We start from the raw sequence: 22,341 nt of genomic DNA, 5'->3' as shown, positions 1-22,341 counted from the left end.
AGGAGCGTAAACTTGCTCTGCGTATAAATCAGTTAAATAAAAAGGAATACACAAATCTGCATCGCTGGCCAGTATTTTATTGTGCATACGAGCATAGACACATATATGCCACACTCCCTTGATGAAGCTTTTTTTTTAATGCAAATGCTATACAGCCCATGCTAAAGTTTGTCCTGCATAGAATGTCTGATGTTCATACATCACTACAATGTGCAAGAACCCTTACAGTTGACATGCTGGACTGTGGCTGCTACTGCTAAGGGCCTTCAAAAAGCCCCGAAGGCTAAGTTTGCCTTTTACATAACAAGAAAAAAAGGTCACTGCCCCCACGGTTTGCCTTTTACATAAACTGACCTCTGCAGACAAGGGGCCCCAGTAGTTTAAAATGCACTCCGTCATTTGTAAATAATATTGTTATGTAAAAGCCATACCTGTCATCCATGAAGCCTGGTGGAAGTACTACCAATGTTTACAATCCCAAGTCCTTACTTATTTCCAGGAGATAACAGTTGTCATGCGCTCTCCCCCAGCATTGCAAGATCAAGCGAGCTTCCTGATTCAAAAGCCATGTAGTACGCTCTCATTCCCTGTCCCAGCAAGGCCAAGCTAAGTGCTGCTGGCATAAGGGGAGATAGCGCACTGTGCATGCATGCACGACTTTTTGAATCAGTATTTGCGCTCACTTCAGTGTTGCTGGGGGCAAGCATCCAATGTCTGCCGTGTCCTGGAAATAACTCAGGACGTAGGACTGTAAACATTAGGGGCTTCACGGATGACAGAAAAGGCCTAAAGATGAAAAAAAAGATTTTTATAGATGCGCTGTGCACCCCTTGTCTGCATGGGCCAGTTAATATAAAAGGTGAACTTAGCCTTGGAGGCTTAGTGATCTGCCTCACAGATGGGAAAGAGAAAATGGACATGTGAATGTGTCAGACTGGGTGTGTGTCAGAGCGCAAGATAGTGAGTGAGACAGGGTGTGTACACATGTGACATTAGACAGCCTTTTAGTCAGCCTGTGCCTGTCTGTTTCGCTAGACCTGTTTGCAATATACTGTGTGCTTTTTTTTCTTCATGTCTTCTGCTAATGTAAATAAAAGGTAAGACGTGTGCAAAGATCTGATGTTGTCATGTGCAAGTATCTGTGGCTTTGGATACTGAGAGGCGAACCACCCTAAGGTGCAATGCACATTCCTTTGTGGTCGATGTCTGTTAAGTGTGGGCAACTGATGTATCCACTCAACATTCTTTTGTTTCATAGGTGCATTTAGCAAAGAGAATTCTAATTATTTCTTTTAGGACCTCTGAACTTGCATTTTTATGCTATATTGCTACTTTGAATTTTTACCTCATGCTGTCTTATAGTCGTAAGAATGGCTTCTAGATTTTGGTGATTCCTAATAAACTACAGTAGATCTAAGCTGCACACACATTATTACAGTTTTATGTTATCACAACCAACAATTCAATGTTTATCTGCATTTTTTTTCTGTGTAGGTTAGACTGGAAACTGCGGCCATCAACATGGAGGATGCTTTACAAGTAATGGAAGCGGGACCTGTGGGTGACTGTACATTAAAGGGATCGGACGTGTCAAGCCGGGAGTTTTCTAGGCACACTGATAAAATTCCTTTGGTGAAACCTTGTTTTAAAAAGAAGCCAGCCCAGAAAATATTAGATGCGGAAACCCTACATGCTTTGCAACCAATCTTCACTAGTTTTTTAGGGTCTGGTACTCTTAATGGGCTATTTGTGTCCACTGATCAAGCTGGGACTGCTAGTAACCTATGTGAACCCCTTGTGAAAAAAGCACTAGGCTCTCAAAGTACTGCACTGATATCTAAGAGTTCAAGTCTTAGGCCAGTAACAGATCATCCTACATCTGTTCATGCCACACAAGAGCTGGAGGAAGATCAGACACCGGTAATAGAGAGCACAGAGCCCTCCTTTCCTTCAGAAAGCACTACTGGAACTGTTCCTAACACTGCCAATGGTTCTTTCCAGGATCCTCTTTTACAAACAAATTCTAGCGATACCACCAACCCAATCTGCCTGGACAAGATGTTAGAAAGTTATTCATCTGGGTTATTCCAGGACACAAGTCTTCTGGACCAATACAATGTGAGCCAAAATAATAATTCAAACGCTGGGATATTTGAGGACAAAACAGAGGAAGCGTCTCTACTTCTCGTGTTTGAACTTTTGAATCAGCTTCAATATCATGTCCACCAGAAGGATGGGATTGACATTTGTGTGGAATTCCTACAAGGGTTATGTTTTTATGGTAAAGATTGCCAAAAACACCATACAGTGTTGCCATATCATTGGCAAGTTAGGAAACGTAGCACTGGCCTTTGGCAAAGCATAAATGACGATTCCCAGGAGCATCTGGAAAGACTGTACTGTAGCCCGGATAGTGACAGAATCAAACTGCGATATCAGTAAGTATTTAAAATCGAAGTATTTTGGTTAATCGTGTTAATATTACTGTACTCTTTCTTAATAGATGTTTGAGGTTGAGTTTTTATTGACCTGCGTGATATGACTTGGTTCATATTTTATTTGTGACGTTCCGTCAACCCAGCTCCAAATATGGTAGAAACAGCTCAAGATGAAATGATGAATGTCACATGTGCTAACTCCTCAGGGCTACTCTAACCTTTTTTTTCCGACACGTCCTGCTATACATAACTTAGATGTAGCTTTTGTGAACAGTTTAATGTAACAAAAATACTGGTAACTCAAACACTAGTGTAAACTTATGTTTCTAGATAATTATTAGTATAGTATTGGTCCAAACATTGGAATTCTTTGATGCTACCTATATTGCATTTTAATATATGATGCTGTTTAAAGACTTCTGGTTGGTGCTAGTGTCGTTGCATACAGTTTTATTTTTGGCAGTTGACCTAGTATGTGTATAATGCCTTTTTTCAGTCTATGAGTGAGGCCTCGTACACACGAACGAGGAACTCGTCGTAAATGAAACATTGTTTTCCTCGACGAGTATCTTGTCAGGCCTCGTACACACGACCGAGTTTCTCGGCAAAAACCAGCAAGAACCTTGCTGGGAGATATTTTTTTGCCGAGGAAACCGGGCGTGTGTACATTTTCGGCAAGGAAACTGTCGAGAAACTCAACGAGCCAAAAAGAAAGCATGTTCTCTATTTCCTTGACGGGAATGGAGAAAATTGGCTTGTCGAGTTTCTCGACAGCTTCACAAGGAAACGATGTGTTTCGCCCGTCGAGTTTCTCGGTCGTGTGTACGAGGCCTTAGGCTTGTCGAGAATCTTGACAAGCTTTCTTTGCGTACACCTGTCAGAACACAATAGCTCAGCTGGGAGATCACTGTACTAACGTTGGATAACTAGTACAGCGTCGGACAGGCTGATGTACACATGGGTCGAATGTCGGCTGTTTTTTTGTTAAACTCGCCATTACCGGCTGATATTTGGTCCATGTGTACCAGGCTTTAGAACTGAAGAAGCAGTTTGGATTTGAAATGTCTTCAACATTACAAAACAAGACCAGATGAATGTGACTAACTACTTACTGCTGGACATACCACTGCAAGCTGTTTCATTGCCCACGTAGAACTATGTTGAGCTGTGTTTGTTTGTGGTGATGTCTTTTGTGTTCATTGTGTTTTAGAAACCTCTCTGCTTATTTTTAAGAACCAAATGAACCCATTGTGTAGTGTTTACCCCATCACAACCAGCTAAGCTTGGTCAGAGCGTCGGCACCCAGACAGAAAGTTTGATGCTTTCTGTGGTTGTAATCAAGCAGTAATTAACTCCCTGAAGTCAGCATGGGCCATTTAGTCTAAGAGATCAATATAAAGTCTTCACAGCAACCTATGCTTCCCAGTATTTGAAGGCAGTGTTGTGTTTCTTGGCAACAGAGCAAAAATAATTGAGTGTTGAGCCTTTCTAAGGAGTTCCCAAACAAGTCAGAGCTGCACAAGCATGGTTACCACAGTGCATGGACAAAGCTGTTAATCTCTTGTGGTCAGATGGGCTCAGCAGGCCTATCAGTTCATCATGGGCAAAAGCAGGAAGTGCCTGCTTAGCATCTTACATAACCAAGAGAGGCCAAGTAGGGTAGCTGTTTGTTCCTGTTTTTAAACATTGTTTCCTTGGTATTGTAAGCAATTAATGTCCTGTCATCCATAACACATCCCATTGTTCCTTGTTATAGAAACAGCCTTCTGTTTCTTCACTCGCCTCTTTACGATGATTCATAAATAGGTGAACATTACTCAGGTAGCCAAAGAACATGAACTGAGATAACTTCAGCATTGTTCTAAGTTGCTGGAATTTATGGCTTTCATTCTATCAGCCGATTATCACTGAATAAATAATACATCGCTGTATCACAGTTAGTAGAGGCCAATAGACCCAACCAACATCTGTTTGGGCAGAGCCTTTACACTACACGTGTTTGTTTCACAAGACCATTAACGTTTTAGTAATGATCTGTTATTTATATATCTATCTTTACTTGTTCTTGCACTTATCGGAAAAATTCTATGGGGTTGATTTACTAAAACTGAAGAGTGCAAAATCTGGTGGAGCTGTGCATGATAGCCAATCAGCTTCTAACTTCAGCTTGTTCAATTAAAGGGGTTGTAAAAGTTTGTTTTTATTTTCTAAATAGGTTCCGTTAGGCTACTGCATTGTTGGTTCACTTACTTTTTCCTTAAATTTCCCTTCTAAATGTTTTTTTTCTTTGTCTGAATTTCTCACTTCTTGTTCCTCCTCAGTAAGCTGTTCTGGCTGACTAACCCCCATGGATGATGGTGGCAAGTTTACTAAGGAGAATCAGGAAGTGAGAAATTCAGACAAAGAAAAAAACATTTAGAAGGGAAATCGAAGGAAAAGCTTAGTGAACCAACAGTGCACTAGCTTAAAGGAACCTATTTAGAAAATAAACCTTTACAACCCCTTTAAGCCTTGACAAAAAATCCTGGTAGCTGATTGGTTTCTATGCAGAGCTGCACCAGATTTAGCACTACCCAGTTTTAGTAAATCAACCCCTAGGGTTGAGCCGCCCATAGCGTCGGTGGTAAAACTCTGCTATTTTTACCACCGATGGATTTGCGGCGCATTTCGTATAGCCGCGCTGTCCTATTGATTACAATAGGCAGCAGCGGTGGAGAAGCGGTAAACACACCGCTCCAAAGATGCGGCTAGCAGGACTTTTTTTTACTGTCCTGCTAGCGGACCGATCCAGTGTCAAAGCCCTTGGGCTTTCACACTGGAGACAATAGAGCAGCTGTTTGAGGGCTGATTGCAGGTGCTATTTTTTACGCTATAGCGCCTGCAATACGAACTCAGTGTGAAAGGGGTCTAAGGCTGGAGAGTGCAAAATCTGGTGCAGCTCTGCATAGAATCCCATCAGCTTTCAGTTTTTTTTGTCAAAGCTTTAATTGAACAAGCTGAAGTTAGAAGCTGATTGGCTACCATGCACAGCTACACCAGATTAGTGCACTGGTTTTAGTAAATCTTCCCCTATGAGCCACTAGGCCATTTCATGTTGTATAGACCTTCCAAAGATGGTGGGTTCTCCTGAAGGCTTTCATGGTCAAAAAATGGGCTCTTGTTAGCTTGTTGGCAGTCGGGGTGAACCAGGAAGCAGGAAGAGGTATGCAGAGCTGCTGATCACATGGCGCATCTTCAGGGTGATCCTACTGGTAGATACAAAGTGTATCTCTGGTGCAAAGTGTGCAAGAAGGTGCCAGGGCTCCTATATCCGCCTATTGAAAAAGCGCAGTGTATGATGGATTGTGGTGTGATTGTGCCTTGAGTTCATCTGAATTCCTAGACCTGCCACAGACTCGGCTGTGGTTTATGTGTACTTATGAAGTAGGGCAATAATAGCACTTTATCTTGGAATTGGGGAAGGAGCTAAACCTCCGACATGTTGTTTTTGCAGTCTGTATGCCCTTGAAGAGATTTACCTTCACTTCCTGCCTCAGTGACTGGTTTAGAGAAGAAAACTTCAGATGGCAATAAATCTTGGCACAAATGTTCTAACCCTTCCCCACTCTATCCAAAACCAAAATATTGGCTAGACTAGTTTAAGTTACAACTAATTCCTAAATTGCAGCCATACGCCTTCATCCATCCCGACCTGTTTAGAATGCGACAGCTAAAATATGTTAACAAGCTGAGCTGAAAGCTGTTTATTGCCTTCAGCCAAAGCCTGTTAGTGAAGTGGTTATTTCTAATGGGAGGTATGCACATGTGACATGTGGACATGTGACCTCAGAACATTACCTAACATCCCTAATGATCTCAGATTATAGCTCCCTTTTTCATTGTCTTTTTTTCCAATTACAGACATTAGATATTGTTCACCAATTCCGTGAGTTGGGAAAGGTTGGAGATCTGGGTTTGCAGAAATGTGAACATTTTACCAACAATTATTTAAACAAACAAAAAAAAAAGCTTTATTTTTTGCACTGGAGGCTGCAACGAATTGGCAGTTCAAAAATTGATGGAGGGGGGTGCTTTGGGTGTGGGGGATGCAGACTCTAAATATGGGTTTAACATGAAAGGTGGAATTAGCTTTTAAAAATGGGCAGTGTGTGTGTGTAGCTAGCATCACCTTTAAAAGCCCAAACTGTTTAAAGGAGAAGTATGGGCATAGCTTTTTTGGCTATACTTCCTCTGTGGATCACAGTTCATCACTCCTGTGACCTGTTTTCAGCTGACAGCAGGCTAAAATCCGCTGTCAGCTGATATGACAGAGCCGGTCCAGGCTTTGAAAAGATCCTGACCATATGGACTGGCAGCTGGCTCAGCCTCTCAGCGAGTCGCTAAGAGGCTGAGCCAGCCACTCCTGCCCTCTCCACAGCCCAGCTCTCCAGTGAGTGCTGGAGGGGCAGAGCAAAGAGCCAGTGATTCACAGTCACCAGCTCGCTGCAGGGTGAGGACCAAGAGCTGAGTGATCAGTGGTGTTTCTTTTTCGATTCGCACACTTCTCTTTTAAGGAAGGGTTACAGAACTGAATTAAATGATATTAGGTGACTAGACAACTAGTCCATTGTTATTTCCTTCCCTGTGACTTCAGCTTGAGTTGTATTTCTGGTTCTTGTCATTTACACTTTCTCTAGCAGATGGCTCCGCAACACATCTCAGTGTGTTATACTGTTGCCCCTGGAGAAGCCGCAGTCTCTCAGCACACTGCAATTATCCCGTTACTCTGCAATTTTAGCCATAACACACATTTTCCTAGGTGATGTGTGTTGGCTATGTCTATTTTGGTAGTTCCTGTTTTGCAGTAATGTGCAGAGTATATACGGCAATGGGGAATTTGTAGGATAAATCTGGATTTCGGTCAGACATAGGGGATTTTTGTCTTTTCCCAGGTACTATTGTGCCAAAGTGGAATGCTAGGATATATTAATTCTACGTTCAGTTGTATACGTGCTGTTGTACATGATCAACAGAAACAGGCTAGAATTACATTCGTCACCACAGTTGACAAGTAATAAGATTGTCTTAATAATATGTTGCTGTTGGGCGCCGCAGAAAAATTCAACCCTGTTGAAAAGTTCAGTAGTCAACATTAGAGGGTGCCTATGTTGCGTAGTGGGATGCATGTCACTGCCCCTCCTCCCTACCTCATTCAGTCAGAGAACGCGGTATATTACATTCATATCTCTAGGTGCCCAGTAGACTTCAGGACAGTCTGCCTGCAGATTGTGATCTCACAGGGGTTGGCTGAGAGTGATCAGGAAGTGACAGCGAATTCTTGAATCCAAGATGGCAGCGTGGGAAGAAAAAAAGCTGCAATGACTTTGTGTGAAAGAAAGGTGGCGCTGGTTTTTCATGGGCTGGTATGTTTTTTTTCTTTTTTAACGCAGAGCTTAAAGCAGTGGTTCACCCTAAAATGCAAGTTTCTACCATGAAATCTAGCATAGTAGCGTAAGCTACAGTATGCCTTTATTTTATTTTTTTGCGCCGTACTCACTGTTTAATCCCGGAGATAAGTTTCAGACTCCCCGCGGGGAATGGGCGTTCCTATGAATGAATGAATGACTTGAATAGCGCTTTTTCCAGCCAGAGTCTGAGTCTGATTGGCTGGTGCGGTCATTTTACCCCGTAGGATCATGACACGCTAAGGACACACAGTCATACACACAGATATACATATATATACTGGGCCAATTTGGACAGGATCCAATTTACCTACCAACATGTCTTTGGAGTGTGGGAGGAAACCGGAGTACCCGGAGGAAACCAACGCAGGCACAGGGAGAACATGCAAACTCCAGGCAGATGGTGTCGTGGTCGGGATTCGAACCAGCGACCCTTTTGCTGCTAGGCGAAAGTGCTACTCACTGCACCACTGTGCTGCCCTATGCAGAGGGGACAATGATTGACGGGCAGCTATGGCGCGTCACGTTTCCCGAGTAGGACTCGGCTCTTCACGGCGCTTTATGGCGCCTGCGCACAGACTAGGAGCTGACTGCGCAAGCGCCGTGAAGAGCCAAGTCCTATTTCGGCTATTTCCGTGAAGCGTGATGCGCCATAGCCGGCCGTCAATCATGTTCTCCTCTGCATTGGAACGCCTACTAGACTGAAACTTAACTACGGGATTAAACAGTGAGTACGGTGCAAAAAAATAAAATAAAGGTATACTGTAGCTCGCGCTAGTATGCTAGATGGCATGTTAGAAAAAAAATTAAAAATTTTTAGGGTGAACCCCCGCTTTAACTGTATCAGAGGGTTCTCACGGCTGGAAAAACAAGATCCAGGCAGCCTGCCAAGTTTTAATCACAAAATGTGAATAAGTGGAAACAAAGTATCTTTTCGTTCTTTTATCAAAGGAAAAAACTTAGATGAAGGAAATGTAACCATTTAAAGACCAAACCTTTTCTGACATTTGTTGCTTACGGGTAAAAAATCATTATTTTCTACTAGAAAATTACTTGGAACACCCAAACATGATATATATATATATATATATATATATATATATATATATATATATATATATATATATATATATATATATATTTAGCAGAGACCCTAGAAAATAAAATGGTGGTTGTTGCAATATTTTATGTCACACCGTAATTGCGCAGCGGTTTTTCAAACGCAATTTAAAAAAATACACTTTAATGAATAAAAAAATAAAAATAAACAGCAAAATTAGCCCAATTTTTTTGTATAATGTGAAAGAAGAAGTTACACCGCGAGAATCGTGATCTTTATTCTAATTCTAATTTTAGCCAGAATCGTGCAGCTCTACTAGCCGGGTAAGATTCCTCTTTAAGACAGTGGTTGATTTAAAACTCTTGTCTCCATATTGAAGTGTTTTGTATATCTGGAAAGCAACAAGACAAAAAGGAACTGTGTGGACTATGTTGGAGTTTTTCTGTATAAATAATTTGATACTCAGCAGGACTTGGCAACACAAATGACAAAGCGGCCGTGTCCTTTGAGCGTCAGAGGGGTTTAAAATACATTCTTTGAGCAGTCTGGGTACTATCAGCTGCACGTTTTCCCTATTTCCATATGAAATCAAACTAATTGGTTTCTACTCGAGCGATCCAAGAAGCAGCAAGCCTTTTGAAACGCGGTCCTGGAGATTCTGCAATCACAAATGCATTCACTATTTGTTTCATTGAATAAACTGTTTAAAGTTTCGGCGAGCATCTGTCACCTGTGCGTCAGAGCATCCCTTTCATGCGCCAGCTTTGAAAACGAGGAGTTTAACCACTTGGCTCTCTTCTTTTCCAGGAGGAATAATACTACATGATTGTTGCTGACTGCACAGCAACCTTTTCCTTTATTTCCCAAGGGAGCTATCCATTCATGAGCAAGTGCTTTCACTTCCTGAGTCTTGTGTAAATATGCCGTAGTACATTGTCCGCAAGCATGGCTCATTGTTCTTATCCAATATTCTACACGGCTGGAAAATAACCTAAAGAGCAAGAGCAGGCAGCAAGCAGAATTCAGTAGCCCGCTGGTTTAGAAATGTACCTTCTGTATTTTTTGTGTAGATATGCATTCCATTGGAACCACGTTCCGTTTTTTTTTTAACGGTATGTCCGCTAACACTGCAGCATTTCATCCCACCATGTCCTGTGCAGTTGCCATTGTTATTACCATACAGAAGGTCATACATGGATTTGCCATTGTTATTACCATACAGAAGGCCATACATGGATTGATATTCAGCTGCTTCAGTAGGGATAAGCTGAATTTCGATCCATTCATTGCTTCTGCGGTTGAACAGGAAGTGAGTCTACTAACTGACTTCCATTGAACCACCATATTGCAATTTTTTTTTTGCTTCGATCAGTGCAGCAAGCCTATAGACCTGTGTATTCTTATGGTGGGGGAGTTTTCCAGCTTTCAGAATACAACAGCACAGCGGGGAGGATTCATTCCCCCATCGACATTGAGTGCATAGATAGGTGCGCTCACCTGGAGTGGCAGTTTTCCCTAAGGCAATCACTGTCCACTCAGGAACCAACGGGTGCTGGCAATGCACAGAGCATGCAAAGGAAGAAACGTATATGGACAGCCGCACTCCAGTAAGTCTAAAAAAGACGTGCCCTTTATTGGGTAAAAAGAAAATGCACTACAAAAAAACAGCATACAGTGGGAAATAAACAGCTGACGCGTTTCACATTGAACCTCAATGCTTAGTCATAGCTATTGTAGTAATAGCTATATTAGCTATGACTAAGCATTGAGGTTCAATGTGAAACGCATCAGCTGTTTATTTCCCACCGTATGCTGTTTATTTGTAGTGCATTTTCTTTTTACCCAATAAAGGGCACATCTTTTTTAGAATTACTGGAGTGCGGCTGTCCATATACGTTTCTTCCTTGACATTGAGTGCATAGATGGGGAAATCAGGTCAATGTTATTTCAGTCAACCTGCTTGTTGAACAAAAAACTGACCCATGTAAGACCAGCTTTATTCAGAGAATGTCAGCGAAGATGGCCATACACCAGTAGAATTTTGCTTTACTGTTCTTACAAAAATTCAGAAAAATAGTTTGTTAGAGCTTTTCGATCTTGCCATCATTGAGTCAACTAATCTCATTCAAAACCCCTATAAACGAAACCATTAGAAAGTTGAACGAGTGCTTAGAAAATGAAAATCCTTTATAAAAAAAAATGAACACCACCAGAACCAGCAGTACATTGCCTGATCTGCTGTGACGCTGCCAAGCAGACTTTCAAAGAGTTCCCTGAATACCATGATGCCAACATGAAAAACCAGCTGATTCAAGTTCAGCTAAGCAAGCTTGGGCATAGTGCAAGTCATGCTGTATCCGAGCTCAACCGAACTTTGATCAGCTGGCTCTAGAACTGCCCATGCACACTGCTTCTTGGCAGAGGGGATTCTTTTTAAAAGGTGCTTGTTCTGATCTATTAAAGTCCATGGAGTACTGGTTCAAGTGCCAGTAAAAGAATGTCCCTGATTTTAAGTTTATGCTTTAGCCATACATAGTATACAGATGTGTAAGGCGGCTGTGTTGGATGGTTAATCTTGGCTGGTCCCCCAATGTTGTGCACTCATTGTACAGAGATGGAGTCACAGATTTATGCTGGTTTACTATAACAATTATAAAGTGTTTCATTTGTCACAGACAAACTCCCAGGAGCATTGCTGGCTTTAAAATATGTGACTGATCTTAAACATATTCATATAACTTATTGTACACGCCTTGTAATATGTTGAACCATTTTTATTATTTAACCATAAAACTAGCTAGGAAATTGCTGGTTGGCTGCCATAAGGCATGCCATTACCCTTTACTGCCCATAAAACACAAAAAAAAAATATTTGTAGAAGTTAGTGTTGCAGAGGTGTGTGGAAATAATTTTGACATCCATCCCTCTTTAAGTTGAGTAAGTGCATCTGTGTGGATAGTGAGTATGTGCGCCTGTGTGAATAACATTTATGTGTGCCTGTGTGGATAAGAAGTATGCGTGCCCGTGTGAGGATAACAAGTATTCATGTCTCTGTGGATAAGAGGTATGCGTGCCTGTGTGGATGATGGGTATGCGTGCCTGTGTGGATGATGGGTATGCGTATCTGTGTGGATGATGGGTATGCGTGCCTGTGTGGATGATGGGTATGCGTGCCTGTGTGGATGATGGGTATGCGTATCTGTGTGGATGATGGGTATGCGTGCCTGTGTGGATGATGGGTATGCGTATCTGTGTGGATGATGGGTATGCGTGCCTGTGTGGATGATGGGTATGCGTGCCTGTGTGGATGATGGGTATGCGTATCTGTGTGGATGATGGGTATGCGTGCCTGTGTGGATGATGGGTACGCGTGCCTGTGTGCGCAGCTCTGTGGACGATGACACGTGTGCACGGCTGTGTGGATAGTGGCTGTGTGAATGATGACACGTGTGCGCGGCTGTGTGGATGATGACACGTGTGTGTGGATGATGACACGTGTGTGTGGCTGTGTGGATGATGACACGTGTGTGCGGCTGTGTGGATGATGACACGTGTGCGCAGCTGTGTAGAATAGCGGCTGTGTTGATGATGACACGTGTGGGCGGCTCTGTGGAATGGAGCCTGTGGTGATCATGACAAGTGGGTGTGTGGATGATAACACGTGTGCGCAGCTGTGTGGATGATGACACGTGTGTGTGGATGATGACACGTGTGTGTGTGGCTGTGTGGATGATGACACGTGTGTGTGGCTGTGTGGATGATGACACGTGTGCGCGGCTGTGTGGATGATGACACGTGTGCGCAGCTGTGTAGAATAGCGGCTGTGTTGATGATGACACGTGTGGGCGGCTCTGTGGAATGGAGCCTGTGGTGATCATGACAAGTGGGTGTGTGGATGATAACACGTGTGCGCAGCTGTGTGGGTGGCGCCTGGTTGGATGATGACACGTGGGTGTGTGAATAGTGGCGGTGTGGATGATAACACATTTGTGCGGCTGTGTGGAATGGCGCCTGTGTGGATGATGACGAGTGTGGGCGGCTGTGTGGAATGGAGCCTGTGGTAATCATGACACATGTGCGTGGGTGTGTGGATGATAACACGTGAATGGCGCCTGTGTGGATGACGACACATGTGCGCAGGTGTGTGGATGGCGGCTGTGTGGATGAATACACGTGTGCGCGGGTGTGTGGATGACGACACGTGTGCGCGGGTGTGTGGATGGCGGCTGTGCGGATGAATACACGTGTGCGCAGGTGTGTGGATGACGACACGTGTGCGCGGGTGTGTGGATGGCGGCTGTGTGGATGAATACACGTGTGCGCAGGTGTGTGGATGGCGCCTGTGTGAATGACGACACGTGTGCGCGGGTGTGTGGATGGTGGCTGTGTGGATGACGACACGTGTGCGCGGGTGTGTGGATGGCGGCTGTGTGGATGAATACACGTGTGCGCAGGTGTGTGGATGGCGCCTGTGTGAATGACGACACGTGTGCACGGGTGTGTGGATGGTGGCTGTGTGGATCAATGCAGGTGTGTGGATGGCGCCTGTGTGGATGACGACATGTGTGCGTGGATGAGGCTGTAAGGAATTTGCTGTTAATATTCTCAGTCGTGTGTCAAATATTTGAAGGGGATTGCCACCCTTGACCTGCGCTGTTGTTTCATTTCACTTCTAACAAAATAGGGACCGCAGTGCGGCGTGTTTACTGAGGGTGGTAGAAGATAACATTCCTACGTTCACGCTATCAGCACAATTTCTAAGCATGTAAAAGCAGTTTAATCATTCATTTCACCACATTATAGAAGATGTGAGCAATCAGGCCAAATGATGTGACAACTCTCCTTATTTTGTCCAAGTATATGGTTACCGTAACCAAGATATTAAGGCTTGTGCATACAAGGGAGTGCATTTTCCCATAGCACAAGGGAAATCATTCCTCCCAGATGGATTGAACAGTGCCGATTTTCTGGCAGTTTCGGAAAGCCGTTCTTCTTCCCCGCCTATGAACACAAACAAGCTTTGCATTAAGAATATGCCGCTTAGCAGGCTGCACTTGCTGGGACAAGGTGCCCTTGCCTCGTGTTGCTGCACAGATAAAAAATGACTAGCTCGTGCTTTGGTAATGAATGGCTAGGCTGGACCTGGGAGCAGTTCTGCTCACCTGACCCCATACTGCTAGCAGGAAATCGGCTTGTTTCATTTCTGTTCTTTCTTCCCCCACAGTGACGCTCTGATCTGCTCAGTGTTTTGCCACTGAGTCATGAAAGCTGTTTTTAGGTTGCGGATAGGGTTTTAAATACAAATAAGTCACTGAAAGTAAAGCCTGCAATGCATGGCTCAAGGTTTGGCATGTCCACACTGAATTGGTCACATTTCAAGCTGTGGGTGACCCCATTGGCACTACCCAGCTTAATTAAAAAATCAAGGGAGCCAGGTGGAAAATTGTCAGCTGAATAATGACTGTATCCAATCAGATGCAGTTATTGTTCAGGTATTCAGACAGGTTTTGAACACCAACTGATGAGATACGGATAGTTCTTCTAGCAAATCCGTATTCTGATCCCCAGTTCTAGGGACTCCACCCAGGTTGACACTGATGGGAGTCCACACTGGTTACTCAGTATTAAAGTACATCTAAACCCAAAACCAAAAATATTATCTATTGCATGGTGGCTGCATTTGTTTTCTTTTTAGGGTTTTAATTTCATTGTTTTTACCTGGTGATCCCACCAGTGCCACACTTCCTGTCTTAGAGTGATGGCATTCATTCTCTCTACAGTACCTATAGTGAAATAGGGTTGTTACCCTAGGTGGCTTTCGTTCATGGACTACAAACACCTCCTCCTCCTCTTTAGTTCATGGGGAGGAGGGGTTTTGCAGTTCACAGGATATAGCTTGGAGGATTGATAACATTTGTTTAAAGTGGATGTAAACCCACTCTCATCCTTTCTAAACTACTTCCATAGTGCTGATTTATAAGGATATAGATGCCTCCTGCATGTATCCTTACCTGTCAAATGTCTCCCCTCTGTCTGTTATAAGAACTGAAAAACTGCAGATTCTGTGGGTGAATCTGTTGTCTGGAGCTCTGTGGGTGGAGTTGTGATATCAGTAGACTCCCCACCCTCCTCTACACTCCCCTTGTCAACATGCATTTTTCCTGTGTATTCCTTACACTGAATTCTGCTATGATCACTAACATCCAGTCAAAATCCAGAAAAGTAACCACATGACTTCAGAAAAGGAGTGGCGGTGGGGCTAGTGCATGAGATATGTAAATAACCTGCCACTCACAGCAAGGGGGCGTAACGGACTAAGGTTTTTCTCTGTAAGTCCGTTTTTTTTTCACTGAACAATAAAAGAGGATTGCTCAGAGCTGGATTAACTCTGTGTGGCAAGACTGGGCACAGATGATAGGAAATCTTATACTGTACATTGTGACATCAAAAAATACATAAACATTTTTTGGGTTTACATCCACTTTAAGATCTGAAATCAGGATGTGAAAAGTTACAAAGATACTGGGTTTCTATTAGAATCAACAAGTATATCTATCTGTATATGCAGAAATATTGGCATACACATCAGGCATCAGTATAGATACCATCACATAGATACTATGGGGTAGATTTACTAAAGGCAAATAGAGCAGCGATGTGAACCTTGGCACCCCAGATGTTTTGGAACTACATTTCCCATGATGCCCCATGCACTCTGCAGAGTAGATGAGCATCATGGGAAATGTAGTTCTGGGGTGCCAAGGTTCGCCATCACTGAAATAGACTATGCATGTTGCAAATGCTGTTGCACTCTGCAAAGTGCAGTTGCTCCAGAGCTTAGTAAAGGAGACAAAGGGGTTGATTTACTAAAAACAAATAGACTTTACATTTTGCAAAGTGAAGTTGCTCCTGAGCTTAGTTCCCTTGTGTGCTTCTAGTCTGGTTACTGGTTTTGCTGGTTAAGATGCAGCAAGTAAGGTTAGAGAAAAAAGTCCCCAATGCTAGTAAACAATGAGCAGCTTGGTGTTCCTGTCACACCGAGTTCTGGGACAACACTGATCATGACTTGTGACATGACTGTCCATCATTATTTATTCCATGCAGTCATTTTCCGGAGCAATTTCCCATGTTACACCAGACGTTGCTCAACACGCAGATTTGCGGATAAGAGGTTGATGGCTTTTTGTAATGGAAACTAAAGACTGATTATTCCAATAGGTTTAGAGGCCATATCTGCAGTGTCCAGCACTTTATCTGCAGATGGCAGGGACTGGCACTGACCTGCCTTTTATGTAACAGGCTTATTTTATGTAGGTTACCTCTCCAATCAAGTGCTATATGTTGATCCTTAGCTTTTTTTTTATCTTTAAAGATAACATGGATCCTATCCAGAGTCCACCAGCACTAATGCAAGTGTTTTTTTTTTTATGTGCCGTTCCTGTAATTGATGACTTTGCTCTTTGGCTGTTAAAGGTTTGTTTGCAAGGATAATCTTAGTTAATGGTTTCACTCTGAAAGACTTTTTATCAGCAATCCAGGATGTGCAGAACACAAAGCAAACCAACATGACCTGAACTACACAGTACAGCACAGTGTATTCTGGTCACCTTCTCCTTACAGACAAGAAGGCAATGGGGTATGGTGACCCATAACAACCAAGCTTCAGTAAATACCCCCCCCCAAAAAAGTTTCTACCGCAAATGTGTGTCTTTATTTTATGAAAATATCAGTTGCTCTCCCAGAGACTTCCTCGTGTACAGCTTACACACTTTTTTGAGCAGTGGGCTGAACAAAAAAAACCCAGACGTGCTTGAAAGGAGATCATGTACTAACAATCTCCCCCCGCTGAGCAATTTTGTTCTGACAGGGGGGCGGCTCCCCTACCAGAACACACCGGTCAGTGCCTGAGAGCGCCAATCGGATGCCAATCGTCAGACCTTTGAAGGCTGAAGTCGCATGAAGTCGGAGACTACACAAAATAATCAGGAGCCACTGTCAGTCACAATGTTGATGGCTGGTCCTTGGAACAGAAGGAGCCACGATCACATGCTCTTAAGTCCCCTACACACAGACCAGATATCGGGCGGTATCAGCCGGTTCAATGGAAACTAGGGCTGGGAAAAAATTTTATTTGGATCTTGAATGGAGTCGTGAGGGCAAATCGATTCAGATTTTGACCAAATCGATTTTTTTTTAGATAGGACCGGCGCTCCGCAGACTAGGCCAAAGCCGCGGCCTCGCCTAAAAAATCCTGCCCGCAGTGATCCTGGGAAAAGACAGCGAGGCCGCGGCTTCGGCCTAGTCCGCGGAGCGCTGGTCCTATCTAAAAAAAATCGATTTGGTCAAAATCTGAATCGATTTGCCCTCGCGACTCCATTCAAGATCCAAATTTTTTTTTTTCCCAGCCCTAGTTTCCATTGAACCGGCTGATACCGCCCGATATCTGGTCTGTGTTTAGGGGACTTAAGAGCATGTGATCGTGGCTCCTTCTGTTTCAAGGACCAGCCATCAACATTGTGACTGAGAGTGGCTCCTGATTATTTTGTGTAGTCTCCGCCTCCAGCCCCCCCCCCCCCAAGCAGTGGGAGGAAAGGGGGCCATGTGGTCCCTTGACTGCGGATGAAAGCCCTAATAAAAGGATTTTAATGCTGGAAAATAGGGGGAAATTTTTAATGATGGTGCCATGTGTTTACATTTGTTTTACTGGCTTTGCATTTGCAAACACTTTAAATATGCCAGAGGCCAAACGTCAACTAAATGGGTAAATAAACAGCTGAAGAGCAAATGACTGAACTATTTTGTTTAGTGAAAGGCAGAACGATTTTTATCTTAATGCATTCTATGCATAAAGATAAAACGTCTGTGTGCAGCAGCCCCCCCCCCCCCCTACAATACTTACCTGAACCCCATCTAAATCCAGCGATGTTGCATGAGAGACTCGGCTGGCTCTCCCTCCTGATTGGCTGAGACAGCAGCAGAGTGCCATTGGCTCCCGCTGAGGTCAATGAAAGTCAATGAGCTAATGAGGAGAGAGAGGGGTGGGGCCAGACCAGGGCTCCTTGTCTGAATGGACACACGGAGCTGCAGCTCCATTTGGGTGCCCCATAGCAAGCTGCTTGCTGTGGGGGCACTCAGGAGGGGCCAGAAGGGCAGATGAGGAACCAGAGAAGAGGAGGACATGGGCTTCTCTGTGCAAAAGCACTACAGGAGCAGGTAAGGATGTAAAAACCAAGGCTTTAGTGTCACTTTAATTTGGTGATCCAGACACCCTCCAACCAGCTTAGCCTTTCTCTAGTTCACCTTGGTCATCAAGCCTGTGATTGGTCCATGAAGGAAAAGCAGCACACTGATGAGGTCATCACTGTCTGACAGTACTTCATTGGCTCAGAGACATACAGAGCAGATTTCGATATTTACATTATTCCTATTGAGCATTTAGTAATCCATAACTGGACTGATCATGTAATTGTATCTAGCTAGAAATGTGGCTTTGCTTACATTAGGAAGGATATAATTAGCAGTCAGCATGTGTGCATTTGCAGTGTCCTAGACTGTTGTAGAGAAACCTTAGCAGTTCATTTAAGGCCTGTTACGCTCATTCATCTTTATTGCTAATGTCTTGATTGGATTTCCCCCCTGAGATAATGAATCCTGCATAAGCCAGTTACACTGCAGGGTATGGCATACAAATGCATGCGCCCACTGTGATTTCTGTGTGATGATACCACATTTGACTTGCAGCATGATAGGATGGTAATGTCTAATGAAGTACATCTCTGAGCTGCTCCATTACAGGAAGATGAAGCCGTAAGGCTGGAAACACTTCTCTATCTATCCATCTATAGAAGGCTTGGCTCTCCTGATTGAGCATTGCCCCGAAGAGATGCTGTGAGGTCAGACAATAATAAACAATGTGCCTGGAGATTCACAAAGGGCTGGATAGGAATTCTCACCTCTGGGGGAATAGGTTTCCATTATTTATAACACTGGTTGGAAAAGATCTTTGCAAACGAGCAGTTTCATCCCTGGGATCAAGAAAAATAAATACTTTAAAGAGGAACTGCAGTCTGCTCACGTAATTTGTAATAAAAACATCTTTGCCATTCTGAAGCTTCCCTCCAACCACTTTGCATATTAATTTAATATACTGTGATTCTGTACTTGCCAAATATGCTGCAGAAATCTCCCTCCACTGAGTCTGGCTGCATCTATCTTAACTGTGGGCAGCTGAAGCTGCTGCCTGTTTACTTTCTGGATTTACACAGAGGCAGCTCTCATTGGCCCTCTTATTACTCACCCCTCCTTCCCTTCCTGGTAAACTCTCATGAGAGCTGTGCATGGTGTCATAAACCTAGGATAATGATCAGACAAGAAACAGGAAGTGGGCTGTATAAGGTATTTACTGGCAGAAAAAAACATGTTTTACTATCTAAAGTTAAAACAACAAGGGCAGAAGATTTAATAGATGGAAAGATGAAAAGGTTATTGAAGGTCCACTTTAATTTAAAGGGGTTACTGCTAGGTTCTGAAGTGGGTTGCATTAAAACATGCAGTTTTTTCGAGGGTTAACATGCCCTGCATTAGGCATTAAAGTGTACCTGTTTTCTGGCACCGCACTGCACCACATGTTAGTGCGTTGTCGCGTATTGCGTTGCAGCACACCTACATCAGCAGGATGTATTAAGAATGACGGGCGCTGCATCACACCAATGCAAATAGCATGCAGTACTGTGCGGTATGGGAATAAACATACATTCCCACAACACTGAAATATATTCAGAGCCTTATTGCCGTCGTGTCAGTCAGAAACCACGTTTTTCATTGCAAGAATTTTCTAAGACCAACATAGATATTTTTTTTTTAATCTGAAAAAGCAGAGTCCACAGATTCCCCACAGCTTTTACTGATAGGCAATGCACCCCTTGTGTGCATGTAAATGACACCATTGCTGTTTTACTGGTTTGGTGTCACTTGTTTCAGGAACAAAAGTTGATAAGTGACAGTAATCAGTTTTAGCAGTGAACAAAGGGAAGTCCTTAGTGTCTGAATTTCTTGTTGTATGCAGTGAGAAAAGTAACCGCTCAGAAATAAAAACTGAATCCAGGAAGTGAAACCGACTGGTCTACAAAGCAATACTGCTTATTCATGGAACTTCGCCCTATCACCTACATTTCATCCGCTTCGCAGTGGATTTTACTTTCTTCTTACGTTGTTTTGTTCCTGGGCTTGATGCTTTAAGCCTGGGGCCCTTGATGCTTTAAGCCTGGGGCCCCCAGAATTATGCCTCTGCGAATAACCATTCTTGCAATGCCTCGTCGGAGTTTCACCTGAAAATGGAACTTCCGCTTTTCAGAATCCCCCCCCCCCTTTCCGGTGTCACATTTGGTGCCTTTCAGGGGGGAGCAGATCCAGGTATTTGTTCCCAATTCCGGGTAGTGGTTACTTCTGCATCCCCCCTCCTGCATCCCTCCCTGCTGTCTTCTGGGATATACACAGGTGCCAGAAGACAGCAGGGACTGGTGGGATCGTGCAGCGCGACTCACGCATGCGCAGATTCCCTTACCGAAGATGGTGGTACCGAGAGCCGAGGGGCAGATCGACTTCGGGTGCTGACATTGCAGTCACACTGGACAGGTAAGTGTACATATATTAAAAGTCAGCAGCTGCAGTATTTGTAGCTGCTGACTTTTTTTTCGGCGGAACTCCGCTTTAAGGTAAAAAATGGTCACACACTATAGATGACATGGCATTTTGATGCTGCTTTACTACACAGGTGTGACATTTATTTCAGAGCCCCAGAGTAGCCATGCAAGGAGTCTGGAGGACACTTGGAGCCAGAGCCCCAATTATCCAAACGCTCAAACAGCATGCAGGTAGGTGAAAGGATCTGGCAACGCATACATCCGTGAATAAATATTTATTTAACTACAGGATAGTGACAGTAAAAACAGCTTACACTTTTTGGCAAATATCCTTGGCTCAGACTACTTGGCGAAACGCGTAAGCTGTTTTTACTGTCACTATCCTGTAGCGAAATAAAGATTTGATCACGGATGTATGCGTTGCTGACTCCTTTTACCTACCAATGACCTGTAACGTGCTGGATGAGAGGTCAGACTTCCAATTCCTCTGCTTAGTGACCCAGTAGGCAATAGTAGGATAATAATGGAGATTTTTTCTGGACTCGAACGTGTTTAGTGACAGGCCCAGTGAGAGTTTGGTTGTTTGTTTCAGGCCATATTTGTGTACACAGCTCAGCAGCGTCCTGGCATCTGCTGCAAGTATGATCTGATCCTGGGAACACAACGTTTACTTCCTGACAGGTCTTACCAGAACTACAACAAACTCCTAGTTCCGCATACTGCCAGCAAGAAACAAGCAGCCACTTTGCTGGTGATTTTAGACTAGACTCATTCAGAGCACACAATTACAAGCTGTTCTGAGTAATCCCTTAATCAGGTCAATGTCTTCTTCAATTAGATACAGTATCATTTGTTCTGTACACAGTACCCGGGGTAGATGACTCTTCAAGACAAGATTTTGTCTTTAATTCTATGCATCAAAGCAATGCCAATACAAAGCTGTATGCTAACAAGGGCATTGCTTGCTGCCCCCTGCAACCAACCCAGTGCCAACTGCTCAAGTGTGAAGAAGATTGGGTGATGTGGGCAATTTTTTTTTTTTACCTTTAACACAATTCATATATTTAGGGCCCGTTCACATTCGTGCGTTCGTTGTAGCAGCGCAACTGCTCCAACGCACTCACATTGCTGGGCCATAGCAAAGCACACCACAACATATATACCTTGCGTTGTGCTGTGTTATACAAAGGGTTGTGCATCTTGGCAGCCCACTATTCATGATAAATGGGCTTCCTTAACCACTTGCTTACTGGGCACATAAACCCCCTTCGTTCCCAGGCGAAATTTCAGCTTACGGCACTGCGTCGCTTTAACTGACATTTGTGCGACGTGGCTCCCAAACAAAATTGGCGTCCTTTTTTCCCACAAATAGAGCTTTATTTTGGTGGTATTTGATCACCTCTGCAGTTTTTATTTTTTGCGCTATAAACAAAAATAGAGCGACAATTTAAAAAATATATTTTTTTTTTTTCTCAGTTAAGGCCGATACGTATTTTTCGACGTATTTTTGTAAAAAAAAAAAAAAAAAACGCAATAAGCGACTGGTTTGCGCAAAAGTTATAGCGCCTACAAAATAGGGGACAGAATTATGATTTTTTTTTATTATTTTTTTTTTTTTTACTAGTAATGGCGGCGATCTGCGATTTTTATTGGGACTGCGATATTGCGACGGACGTATCGGACACTTTTGACACAAATTTAGCGCCATTCACATTTATACAGCGATCAGTGCTATAAAAATGCACTAATTACTGTAT

The 22,341-nt window shown here is 43.4% G+C and overlaps 1 protein-coding gene across 2 annotated transcripts in view; it reads left to right on the top strand.

Moving 5' to 3' along the window:
- Positions 1 to 22,341, top strand: part of LOC120936689 (TCDD inducible poly(ADP-ribose) polymerase) — a 51,375-nt gene that overhangs the window by 7,909 nt on the left and 21,125 nt on the right. For both annotated transcript variants that reach the window (XM_040349237.1, XM_040349236.1), the window contains exon 2: positions 1,495 to 2,438. In XM_040349237.1, coding sequence (XP_040205171.1) covers positions 1,522 to 2,438 — 917 coding nt within the window. In that variant the 5' untranslated portion in view covers positions 1,495 to 1,521. The remainder of the gene's footprint in view (positions 1 to 1,494; positions 2,439 to 22,341) is intronic.

This window comes from Rana temporaria, chromosome 4 (assembly GCF_905171775.1).
Source record: "Rana temporaria chromosome 4, aRanTem1.1, whole genome shotgun sequence".
In the NCBI taxonomy this organism is placed as follows: Eukaryota; Metazoa; Chordata; class Amphibia; order Anura; family Ranidae; genus Rana; species Rana temporaria.
Note: the sequence above shows the minus strand (reverse complement) of the source record. Positions and strands in the feature narration are given on the sequence as shown.